This window comes from Vidua chalybeata, chromosome 5 (genome assembly GCF_026979565.1).
Source record: "Vidua chalybeata isolate OUT-0048 chromosome 5, bVidCha1 merged haplotype, whole genome shotgun sequence".
Classification (NCBI taxonomy): Eukaryota; Metazoa; Chordata; class Aves; order Passeriformes; family Viduidae; genus Vidua; species Vidua chalybeata.
In genome coordinates, this window is record NC_071534.1 from 20,251,644 (window position 1) to 20,263,600 (window position 11,957).

The 11,957-nt window shown below is 53.9% G+C and overlaps 1 protein-coding gene across 2 annotated transcripts; it reads right to left on the reverse strand.

Moving 5' to 3' along the window:
* Positions 1–1,017: 1,017 nt before the first annotated feature.
* Positions 1,018–11,668, reverse strand: GGA1 (golgi associated, gamma adaptin ear containing, ARF binding protein 1). Of its 2 annotated transcripts, XM_053943170.1 has the most exons (17): positions 11,311–11,668; positions 10,843–10,927; positions 10,458–10,533; positions 9,744–9,842; positions 8,402–8,525; positions 7,828–7,928; positions 6,692–6,772; positions 6,152–6,289; positions 5,923–6,004; positions 5,616–5,723; positions 5,182–5,337; positions 4,374–4,438; positions 4,057–4,235; positions 3,662–3,945; positions 3,278–3,447; positions 2,939–3,049; positions 1,018–2,770 (listed from the first exon to the last, which is right to left on the reverse strand). In XM_053943170.1, the coding sequence occupies exons 1-17, from the start codon at positions 11,339–11,341 to the stop codon at positions 2,660–2,662; spliced, it is 2,001 nt and encodes a 666-aa protein (XP_053799145.1). In that variant the 5' UTR covers positions 11,342–11,668; the 3' UTR covers positions 1,018–2,659. The 2 variants fall into 2 exon arrangements, with proteins under 2 accessions (XP_053799145.1, XP_053799146.1); XM_053943171.1 differs by lacking the exons at positions 9,744–9,842; positions 10,458–10,533; positions 11,311–11,668.
* Between the last annotated feature and the right edge of the window lie 289 nt (positions 11,669–11,957).

Sequence of the window (11,957 nt, forward strand, 5' to 3'; positions counted from 1 at the left end):
ACCACCACGACTTTTGGGGTTGACTCTATGAGATGTGTATCTCACCTTATTTCTGGCTACCTGCAGATAGGACTTTTCACCTGCACTAAGAAAGGGCAGAGGTTGCTACTGGCAGGGTTACATGGCTAGCAAAGGAAGCAGCAAACCAAGCCAAAATGAGAAGCGGTCAGCTTGTGGGCAGAAGAGGCAAGCAGCAAAGGAAAATAAGGCAGAAGGGCTGCTCCATCTGTGCCCTGAAGCCGGAGGAGCGAAAATTTCAGGGCTGCTAGGTTGTGCTTCTTTCTTGGCAAGGGTCAGGTCTCCAGTTACTGTATAGCAAAGCGGGGCTGGCAGCTGTTTTCAAGTGGTTACAGGGTGACAGAGCACCACTCTCGCCCTGCCCAAAACACCAGGCTGTTCTCAGCCTGTGGCAGACCGCATCTGATCCCTCACCATCAAGCCCTGGGTGCTCCTAACAGGCACCTGTTGCAAAGATGCAGCAAAGGCCCCCCAGATCCTCACTGGCTGCATCAGGGGGTGGCTAAACCATTCCTTATATGCAGTATCAGAGCTGCTCCCAGCCCTGGGCTGCTGCTTGCCAGAGGAGATCCCCCTTTGTACTCCTGAAAAAAAACTGCCTCTCGGAGCTGCTTCCAAGTGCTGCTACCAGCAGTGAAGCTGCAGTCATGTGGGTCATGGGAACGAGCTCAAGCCCTGCTTCACGTGGGCTGTCAGGCACAGATTCCTGCCCACTGCCTCTCCATAGGGCACGAAGGAAGTGGGCAGCACCCAGTTCACAGCCTAGAAGTGACTGCTTTCAAAAAAGGAATTGAGAACTGCCAGGGGAATTCCACCATCCCTGCTCCCTGCTCATGGGAGCAGGGAAATCATTGTGGCAAGGGCCTGAGTGACTGAGGAATAAACTACAGGACTGAAGGGGCAGGATTTGAGCTGGGCAGGGTGCAGAGAAGCTCCTCAGGGGTCCAGAAAAGTAAGGGGAAAAATGCATTCCTTGGGTCAAAAGACAGAGGAGCAAGATGAGGAAAGAACTCTTTATTTCCCATAAATACAGCAGATTCTTCGCGCCGGGCGTCTCATTTTAAATGTTTGTTTTCTTCCATTTACAGAATTTTGCACTGAAAATATATACAAGTCTATTCAAGAACCAAACAAGATCTGCAAAGAAAAAACCCATACAAAACCCTGAAGAGATGGGAAAGGGAAGTAAGACAGCAGAATCCCAGCATAAACACCTTGCTTCCCCCTCCCCTTTACTGCCCGCTGTGCCCAGCTCTGACACATCACCTTCGCTGCCCGAGCCAGGAGTGCGAGGCACCCTGCTCGTCTCCATCTCACACATGCTTCCTTCTACCTCTGACAAGCCAATGCAGAGCACAGCTTGCCTCTGCTTTCTATGATCAGGCCCTCTCCAAACCAGTTTAGGGATGGGAAGCAGCTCCCACAGTCCTAAGTGCCATGGGACTGGGGATTGCTTGGGATGTGCTACCCTCGGTCTCCTCTGTGCCTGCAGATCCCAGCTCTTGTGTCACAGTGATCGGGCGGCTGGGGTGAGGCCCCTCCCCACCACAGGGAGCCAGGCACGCCCTCAGCTGCAGCAAAGGTGCACAAGGCACAGCTGAACCCCCCCCCCCAAGCCCCAGTGCAGAGCTTTGTGGTGATGAGCTGGGCTCCCATCTCCCCCCAACTCCCAGCCCATCACTCACCACTCTGTGAGAGGACACTGGAGAGCTGAGAAAACCCCCTTGCCCCACCGAGCTCTCCAGCCCAGCCGGGGAAAGGAAGTCTCACTGCTGCTTCCTCTCTCCATCTGGCAGGAGGCTGCAGGCAGACTCAACCCCCACAGCATGGTCCTCTCTTGCCACTATTCCTAAAGCTTACTATGATAAAGCCTGTGGGAATGGTGTAGGCTTCCCTGCTGTAGGGGTTCAGAATGCCAGCTGAAGGGGCTAGGAAGGCAGAGAACAAGCCCTTCCCAGCCCCTGAGGCCCCACCTCTCACCAACAGCTCTGTAAGCAGCTAGGACAGAGATATGTGATGATCACTCCCCCCGACCCCTCCCCACCCCCACCAAAGCAAAGACAGCTGTCTGCTCTCTGGTGCTGGAAAGATGATACCTAGGCTCTGCTCAGCCCTGTTCCTCATCAGCTCCAGTATGATCCCACCAGATGGAATCACTGGGGCCCAGCTCTAAGGAGGGGGCAAGGGGGACAAGTGAGAGCACCATAGAAGATGAAGTAGCTAAAGGGCTGAGAAGTGTGGAGGGGGCAGACAAGGAAAAGGATCTTCCTTTGCTAAGCCTTGCCCTGGGCTGAGGTTGTTAAAGCTCCCTGTCCTTGTTCCCCTATGCACCTAAAGCAGGAAAGCAGGGTTAGAAGAGAAGCTGGACAGACTGGGGAGGGAGTGTAATCATCAGAAGAGCAGGGAAGGCAACTGTTCACACATGAAGCTTTACACTCCACTTCTAGTCTTGTGAGAGTAACATCACCTGGCATCTCTGCTCTCCTCCTTGAAGCATGCTCCCTTTGGCCCTTGCTTGGCCATATGGAGAATAGAGCGTGAGCATCAGCCCCCACCCAACCCTCCCATTTCCTCTGGCTGTCCAGCCCCACAGGGTTGGCTTCCTAAGGAATCTGCAGTGTAGTGCCTGCAACATGTGGCCCTAGAGGTTTCCCCAGGATTCTGGTGGGGGAAACTGGTCCACATCCCCAATTTCATTGTAGGTTTGCTCTCCCATGGTGAAGGTCAGTTTGTACCGTAGCCTCACTTTCTCCTGGAGATGGGAGAAAAAGGATAAGCAGAAGAAGGGGAAGAAAGGCATGAGGCACAAACCATTCACATCTGAGATGCTGCTGAGTAGAAGGAACAGGGATAGAGTAGTGAGGCTTTGCCTAAGTACCAAGACCAGCCTCTGTTCATGCCCCAGGGACAATGCTGTTACCTTCTGTGGGTTAGCGAGCAGCAGGACTTGGGTGATGGCACTGGGGTGGACAATGGGATTGAATGCTGGCAGCTCCGTGCCTGAGGGAGGTTGTAGCTTCACCTTCATTATCTAGGAAGAGAGTGACCACATTCCTGAGAGTGACTTGGCAGCCAGAAGCCCTGCTCCTGCACTTGGGAAGCTTCTGCTATCAAGTCAAAGACAAAAACATTGTGCTAATCTGAAGGTAACAGAACTTGCTCCCATGCCCACAGAACTCTCTCCACACACCCTGTTTTTCCTGCAGTAGAATCCTGCTTTGGCCCAGTCTGGGGACCTGAGCCCCAGCAGCTGTCTTACCTTGGGGACGGCAGACTGAAAGACAATATTGCGGATGGGCTGCGGGGCTGTGCTGAGCATAGAAATCACCACCACAAGCACATCAGGCCTCTCGGGCAGGGCATCCTTAGCAAAGTGGAAGAGGACACGGAAGCCATGCTGATCATACACTGTCACAGGGAGGAGGCTGCCTGTGTGGGAAAGGCAGGGACAGGCAGCAGTCAGCCAGGAGGGAATTGGCCTGATAGCACCTTTCCCCATCACCCTAACTCCATACAAGTGACAGAGACACCATTCCTCTTCAGCCTCCACAAAATCTAATAAGCAAGAAGTTTCTTCACATTCTTCCCTTCCATGTGTGCAGGGTTTAATCCCCCCACGCCCCCCTCTTTTTCCCTAGCTCACTGGGTTTGATTGACTCCAGAGGCACAGTGATGTTGGCCAGCGAGATCTCCTGGGGCAGCGCAGTGGCAGGAGGCCGTGGTGGCACTACTGTACTTCCTGCTGGTGTCGTGGCAGCTTTTGGAAGTGCAGCAGGGACAGGCAGCTCTGAGGTCAGAGGCAGCGTGGGGTTAGGGGAAATACTCTGGAGCACAGGTGGAGCACTGGGATTGTGGGCTGTGGTGCCAGAGCTGCTCCTGTTCTGCAGATCCCTCAGGGTGAGCCGAGGGGGTGGTTGCTGCTTCTCCCTACAAGGGGGAGAGAGAGCAAGGAGTCAAACAGGGCACTGAAATGCTGTATAACACCCCAGAAACGGAAGCAATTGAAAGAGATGTGAGACTGTACTACCAAGTGCTTACCATCGCACTTGTTGAGATTCTGGAGGCAAAGACTGCTGCAGCAGTGTCTTGCCCAGAAGGTCCAGGTCATCCAGGCCACTGCTGCTAGGAGATGGTTTGGGGGAGGAAGCACCAGCATCTGCTTTGACTGGTGGTGTTGCCATGATAGGGGTGATACTGAGCTCATTGCTGTCTGATGACTGTGAAAAGAGCACACAGGAGAGCCCCAAAGCAGGGTTGTGTATAAGCATCAACCGTCAGATGTAGCATGTTTCCCTACCTACATTTGTTGCTTTTACCACCCTCCCCACCCTCTTCCCTAGCTCCCAGTGCATTACCTGGAAGCTGTTCCAGCCACTGCTGTCACTGGCCTGGACAGGATGTGGTGCTGGGTCATTCAGGCCTGCCAGGAGTAAATGCAACATGAAGCTTACCTACTAAATCAGTAAGACCATTAAATATGGCCTGAAGCAGCAGCAGGGCAGAACCACCAATGTGGTCTCCATCTCTGGCCCCCATCCTTGCATGGGGGAGAGCCAGGAAGGTGACAGTGGCTTTTTTCTGTTCAGATAGCTTCATTTATAGTTTAGTTCTCACTGCAGTTGGCAGAAAAATGACTACTATTGAGCTGACCAATCTGACTGACCATGTTGTCTACTTGATGCTGTTGTATTCAAAAGCACTTGACTTAGGAAACAGACACTTCGTTGTGCAAAGCAGGACTCTAGAGCCTTCTAGGATTGGCACCTTACATGATTTCATGTGAACAGTTCTGGAAGTCCCATGCATCTGTTGTCAGCTCATGACTTCAACAGCAAGCAGAAAACATGAGGAACTGGGGGTGACCCACCCTTGTGATCCCATCTGGGGATAGTCATTGCATCACTCTTGATTTACCTGCCACATCAGTTTACCCAGAGCAAGTCAGTGGGCACATCCCTACAGGGTCTCTCTGACTAGCCAGGAAAACACCATGGGACTGAAGTTCAGAATCATAGCAGGGTCCTTCCCTCCCTCACACTAAATGAAGGAACCTCTTTGTCTTTCATTATTCACTTCTACCAGAGCCCCCTCTTATTCATGTTCCTGCCAAAGAAGAACTATGTGGAGTCAAAGAATGAAGAGCTTTTGCTCTGGATTTCTCACCTAAAGACATGAGTTCATCATCGAGCAAGGAGACAGAGCCAGCTTGGTCAGGCACAGGGACTGCTGAGCCACCTGAAAGGGTGGGCAAGGCTGGGTAGGAAGGGCATGTTGCTGGAAGCTCCAGGCCAGACAGATCTAGAAGTGCTGAGGTGCTGCCTACAAAAAGAAAATAATCTGAAAACGTTATCCAGTCCTTATGCAATGTGGTGAGGCCTAGCTCCCATCCTTCCTCACACCCCCTGCTCTCCCTTCCAGTTCCCCTTCTTCAGGCACCAGTCACATCCACAAGCCATTTCCTTATGTCACCAGCCCCAGTCTAAGCTCCTTGCAGGTTTCCCCTTTCCACTTCTCTCACTCCTCTCTTACACTGCAGGAAACCAACAACAGGGTCCCTCTGCTTGACCTTTCTGTCCCCATTCTTCAAGTCTCCTCACCTCGAAGGGGACTGGCCACTGTCTCCCCATTGATCTCTTCTCCCCGTACAAGCTGCTTGTAGAGATTGATCACCTGGGTCAGATTGTCATTAGCTTGCAGAATCTCAGCTGAAAATAAGTGTGAAAATAGTGAAGAGAGTAACTTTTATACCCCAAGTCTGTCTGTTTCTCCCAAGAAAGGCCCAAGTTGCTGCAAACAAAACCACTGCAGAGAGCATTTTCACCACTGTTGCTGCAGGCTGCACCAGGGTACACTGACACCTCCAGGGCAGTCTCAGCAGGAATGAGAAAGGTCAGGTATGTTTACCTAGAGCTTCATCATTGTCTTCTGTGTCACTGGCGAGACGGAAAAGCATGGGCCTCATGCGCTCACAGCGCTGATACAGCTCCTGGGGGAGCAGAGGAACAGTGATGAGGTGAGCATCCTCAGCAGCAGGATGCTCAGCTGGGTGTGCAAAATAGGCAGAAGGATGAGGGGATAAGGGTCACCCATTTCTGCTAACTCCAAGGAGGATTCTGGGACTGCCTTTCCTCACCTTCATTAGGTCCTCATTGCTCTCCGTTGTCTCCCCCTTGCTGTAGTTTGTCACCATCTCTGTCAGCAGCTTCACATTGTTGTTCACCTCCTCAATGGCATTCACCCTCTTGGAGATCTTCTCCATGCGCTTTTGGTCCTGGAGGGGAAGCACATAGGGAAGGATGTCCTAACCTGGAAAGGAGGAAGGCCAGGCCAGCCAACCACCCTGGACTAAAGCCCAGCAACACTGCCCTCAAAACAGCTCCCACTCCAGTAGAAAACTCCAGGTCATCTCTGGGCAGGAACATGCCAGACAGCATGGAATTGCTGTAGATCTAGTGCTGCAGCAGGGCTTGGGCCACAAAATGCACACAGAGCCATTCCTCCAAGTAGTCAGGGGATGGCAGAACTCTCACAAGGACTCTTTCATAGCTGCTGCAGCCAAATTTTGGGCAGAAGCTCCATATGCCTGCAGGAGGTCACAAAGCCAGTCCTCCTTTGGTGCCAGTCATCACCTCCAAGCCCATGATCCCCCAGCACCCTTCTTCCCCAGTCACACCTCCTGAACCATCTCCTTGATGAGCTTGTTGGCAGCCCGGAGATCCTCAGGATGGGAACTTTTCAGGAGGCGAGCCAGTGTCTGCAAAAGAGAAGGTACTTCTGAGCCCAAGCTCAGGGATGGCAGCCAGAGTCACTCTTGCAACACTAGAGCCAATAGTTCCCCCCATCCCAAACATATATCTGGCAGAGGCAGTGGACAACTCCAACCATTTAGAAACCCCAGCCACAGGAGCCTGTGGGCTATCAGAGACCAGGGAGAGAAGTACAACTGGCCTTCCTTTTCCTGTTGTAGTTCTGGTTATGCAAGCTAGGTCTTTCCTAAAGATCCTCTGCATTCAAAACCTGCTCTGGCCTGCCCATTACCCACCATGGAGAGTCTGGAGTGCAGCAGCACTGAGACAGGAAGAGAGCCTGGTTAATGCAAGAATTGCCATGGCATTGTAATGGACTCTTACTCAGACTTCTTCACATGCCGCTTTGCTGGTGAAGAGAGAGCTCCCACTTCCTCTCCACAGCCAGTGAACAGTCCCACTGCCCATCTAGAAATCCTCATTTTCAGACTCTGACCCATGGAGGCAAACTATATCCCTTGCAGCAAACTGGCATCTCACTCCTGCTGCAGAACTAGACCCAGAGGAGCCCAACACTTGCTTAAATGTATCAACAATGATACTGCAGAGGTTTGCCTGAGTGGTGACACAATTCTGATGGAAAGACAAGGATGGGTCCAGGTGGCTATAAGTGGTTGGGCAATAAGCAGATTGCAGTGCTGAGGCTGGGGAAGAGATAACAGCAGCAGTATCTGGGGCTGGGATTTAAACCTCATGGCCAGATAATTCCAAAGTCTAGAGAGCTCACAGTAGCAAACCTCCCCAAACTTGCTTGGGCCAATGTCAGCATCTCACCCTTTGCACCATCCTGCAGCTAAGTGCTCCAAAGGTCAAACAGATCTACATGTCCCACTCCTCTGGATGTCTCTTTTGTCATGATTTTGGAACAGGCCCTCAGGATTCCTGTGATGCATTGTCTGAAGCATGTGGAGCAGGGCCCTTGACTCTCCCACATCAGAGGGACATAAGGTACTGGAGCAGGAAGATGATCACTACTGTCCCTCTCCTTGCACAGAGCCCTTACCTTGGATTTTTCTTCATCATCAAAGATGATGTTCTTGGGTCGAGGAGGAGGTGGTGGGAAAGCAGCATCATCGGGAAGTTTGGGGTCACACTTCACAATCCCTGCAGTAGAAACCGAAGGAAAGATCAGGAGGACTCACCTACAGAGCGATGGCACTGCTACCCAGGCTTTTTTCCCTAATGGCCCAGCAAATCCACCTGGGACTGAGGGGATGTGGGTTAGCTCCTGTTACACAAGATCCTGGATTGTGTTTCTATTCCCCTTAAATATCCTCTCTTAGAAAATTCCAGCATATACTGCCAAAGTACTTGCAGCCCTTCAGCCCCAGACCCTTCCAGTGTCCCATGTCCCATGTGAGCAAGTAGATGTGCCCTCCAACCCAGCAACTCCCTCTGCTCAGCCAGGAGCCCCAAGGCACCTGTCCCATCTCCTGACCCTGGTGCTGAGTGAGACTGATGGATGCCCTGGTCTGGGGAGGGGGAAGGAAGAGCGTGTTTCAGATTTTTCCCAGACAAAAAATGAAGGAGAACAAAACCATCTGTCCACCTGCCCCTTCCAGATCACTGCCTCTCACCTTGCTTCTTCAGCATCTGGTAGGCTTCAGATATCTTCACCTCATGAGGCAGCCCTAATGTCCAGCTGTACATCAGCTCCAGGATCTTTGACTTCACTTTTTCTGATGTCCGGCTGCCAAGATACTAGAGGAAGAGAAAAGAGAAGGCATGAGGCTGATCTGAGCCATTGCAACTCTGGCCTGTTCCTCTCCTCGTCCTCCCAGGAGAAGTGAGACTGTTCCAAATGGCACAAGGAGGAAAGAGGAAGCAAGCAGGAAAGCTCATGAGGGCCTTGCAACACATCCTATGCTGTGCCTGGTTTCCATCACAGGAAAAACAAGGGGTGTGAGAAATGCTGCAGCAGCAGCTCCTCAGCGACACACAGGGACAGGTGGGAACGCTCAGACAGGTCTCCTGTCACCTTGTGAAGGGAAGGGTCCTGTGAAAAGAAGCTGCTCAGCAAGGCAGCCCTTCAGGAATGAGGGGACAGCAGGGCTGGGATAGGGATGTGGGTAATGTTCTCTGAGGCAGGGCCCCGAGCAAGGTGAGCCCCAGCTGACCAGCACCTAGCAGGTGCCATGCAATCGTCTTTCAGCCTTTTCATGTGGCTCTGATGGGAGCACTGGTGGTAAAAACAGTGCATGTGCCACCAGAAACAAGTGGCTTAAGGCAGAGGACATACTCTAGGGTGCCAAGCAAGAGGGCTTCAGGATGCTGCTGTCACTGTCCAGGGCTATTCATCATCACAGATCACAAGCTGTGACTGGCAGACAAAGGTTTTCCTTAGTCATATTTAGCCTATGTTCCCTTAACTCTACACTTGCTGGTGTTCACTGCCTTGACTGAATAGGGCACAGCTTGTTCTGCTGCAGGAACAGCAGCATCAGCAGAGGAGCAGGTACTGACTTGGTCCTTCAGATGGACTCGCCAGAACACCACTGACCAAGCCTGGGCTTGCCCTCCAAGAGTGTCTCAATCAGGTTGGAACACCCCAGAGAGACATGGTCCTGTCGAAGCTGGGGGAGGTTCCTGAGCACATGCAGCACAGACAGAGCCCAACAGGGATGCAGGGAAGGTGACTCCAGGCACGCACATGAGCTCAGTAGTCTCACAAGTGCTGGTTGCACCATGTCCAGCTGGCCCTCAGCTTCCTACAACAACAATCAGCCTGGAACAGAGGGGTGAAAGCTCACTTCCCACCAGAAAACTCACGGGGAACAAGGGCTACATCTCCTACTAACACTGTCCTATTTTGCCCACATCCCAGTGAGTGTCTGACCTTTTTTCTCAGCTACCACTTTTTCCCAAAGCCCTCCTGCTACCAGGCACCAGTCCCTTCCAGCACGATGCCGTGAGACCCACCTTAGGGGACACCACCTTGATGAGCTCATTGAGGAAGCGGAACTTGCCCACCTCATCGTGGAAGCGTTTGCCACAGCTCTTCATGCAGGACTCCAGCACCTGGGGAGAGGGGCCAGGTGAGTCCCAGCATGGGGTCAGCAGCAGGGTCAGGAGGCAGCTCCTTCCTACTACCCCCTCACCAGGTTCAGAGCCTGTGGCTACTGTCACAGCAGCACAAAGGGACATCCCCTGTTCCCTCCCAGGTGGCCAAGCACCCTCCCACAGGAAAGAAAGAGTCCTGTCTTTGGGGCCAGTTTTGGCAGAGATGGCTCAACAGTCCATCCAAAGGGTTACCCTTAGAGAGGTCACAAACACCAGGGTTTCAAAGCTTGGATCCACAATGTGATTAAAAATCATTGAATCCTTTAGGTTGGAAAATACCATCACGATCATACAGTCCAACCATTAATGCAGCCCTACCAAGGCCACCACAACAAAAGCCAAAAAGCTTCCTAATCAACTTCAACAGGCTATGATCCTTCTAGGAACAAAACCTTTCCAAGTAACCTCTCCTGACTTGTGGAACCACCTTCAGTCCCTCTCCCACCCAAGGGCCCAGGTGCTCCAGGGCTTTCTCAGAGGGAATTCAAAGCTTCCCGTGCTTCTCCAGTCAAGCTGGAGCATTTACATGCCCTGCCCCTCCATCTAGTTCTACCAGCCTGCAGATGCCCTTACCGTGAGGGCCTGGATAGCTTCCCATTCCTGTGGAGACTGGATCTTGTGGGCAAGAAGCCGGGTGGCAAGTGGAGGACTGGAAGGAGTGAGGGGAAAAGAAAAGCTCGCCGGTTATTGACAATATGCCTGGTACCTGCATTTCTGTCTGGGAATCCAGAGTTGAAAAGCATGTTGCAAGTTGAAGATGCTGATAAGACACTAAGACATCTCAAAATCCAGAGGGAATCTTCCATTAGTGGACCAGGATCCCCCCCCACCTACCCCCACCTTGAGGGCCTTCATGCCTACTCAGCTCTTGGGACAATCCCACTGGATTTTGCTGGGTGGGAAATCATAACCAGGCCTGTGACCTGGAGAAGCCTGGGGAAAGGACAAAGCCACTTACCCCTCTAGCTCCTTATTGAGCTGCTCACAGAACGCATTGATACCATCCCAGTCCAGGTCCTTGTTCAGGGGGTTTGTGGCTTTGTCTGCGGGCAGGAGGAGGGGACGGTGAGAAAAGAAACCCAACAGGCTCCCATTCTGTGGAGGGACATAACTGATCCCGCTCCGTCCATGCCAACTCCAGCGGGTGCAGCAGCAGGGGATGGCGTGGGAGGAGAAACACACCCGCGTCCACTCGCCCCTTCCCACGGCAGCCTTGTGCACAAACTCTCGCCCCCTCCTCCCTGCTGACCCACCGTAGCCCTGCCTCCGCCTCGGCCCTGGGGTCTCACCCGCCGCCCCCAGGTGCGTCCGCAGCCACGGCCACCACGCGCGACCCCCAGCCCCTCTCCCTCACACCCCTGCGCCCCCCACGCCCGCGCCCTCCCCGCCCCATTGGGAGGGGAGCGGTGGTCGCAGCCGCACTCACTGATGCGCGCCTCCAGCGTCTCGGGCTCCATGTCGGCGGCCCGCGGCTCCTCACCGGGGCACGGCCGCTCCGCCGCCGCCCTCCCGCCGGGCCCGGCGCGGCCGCGCCATGGAGAGTCCCGATCCCTCTGGACACAGAGAACCGGAAGTCGGCCGTGCAGAGCGCCGCTCCGCTGCCAGCGCGCCCCCTGCTGGCCCGCACTCCCGCTCCACCATGAGCTCACCGCGCAGGGGCAGGGAAAGGCGCGGGGTGCGGAAGGAAGCGGAAGGCCCTCCCGGAGAAGGACACAGAGGCCAAGCGAGCGCGGGGCGGGGCAGAGCGCCGGAAAGCAGCGGCCGCGCGGAAACCGGGCGAGCCGGCCCCTCCCGGAAGAAGCGGTGTTACTGGCAGCTGAAGCCACTTCCGGTGCGGAGAAGGGGCACTTCCGGCGGGCGGCCAGCGGCGTGTCCTTTAAAAGGACACGGGCCCGCCGGGCGCGGCGCCTGCGCGGTGCGCGCCCGCCTGGGCCCAGGAGCGAGCCGGGGTCGGGTGCTGGCCAGTAATAAATATAAATATCAATGGCACCAAGTGCGGTCCCCTGCATTGTACTTTAAATAGCAGCTGATCTTCTGACAGTGCCTGGCCTGGCCCTTCTGCCTGGCCCAGCA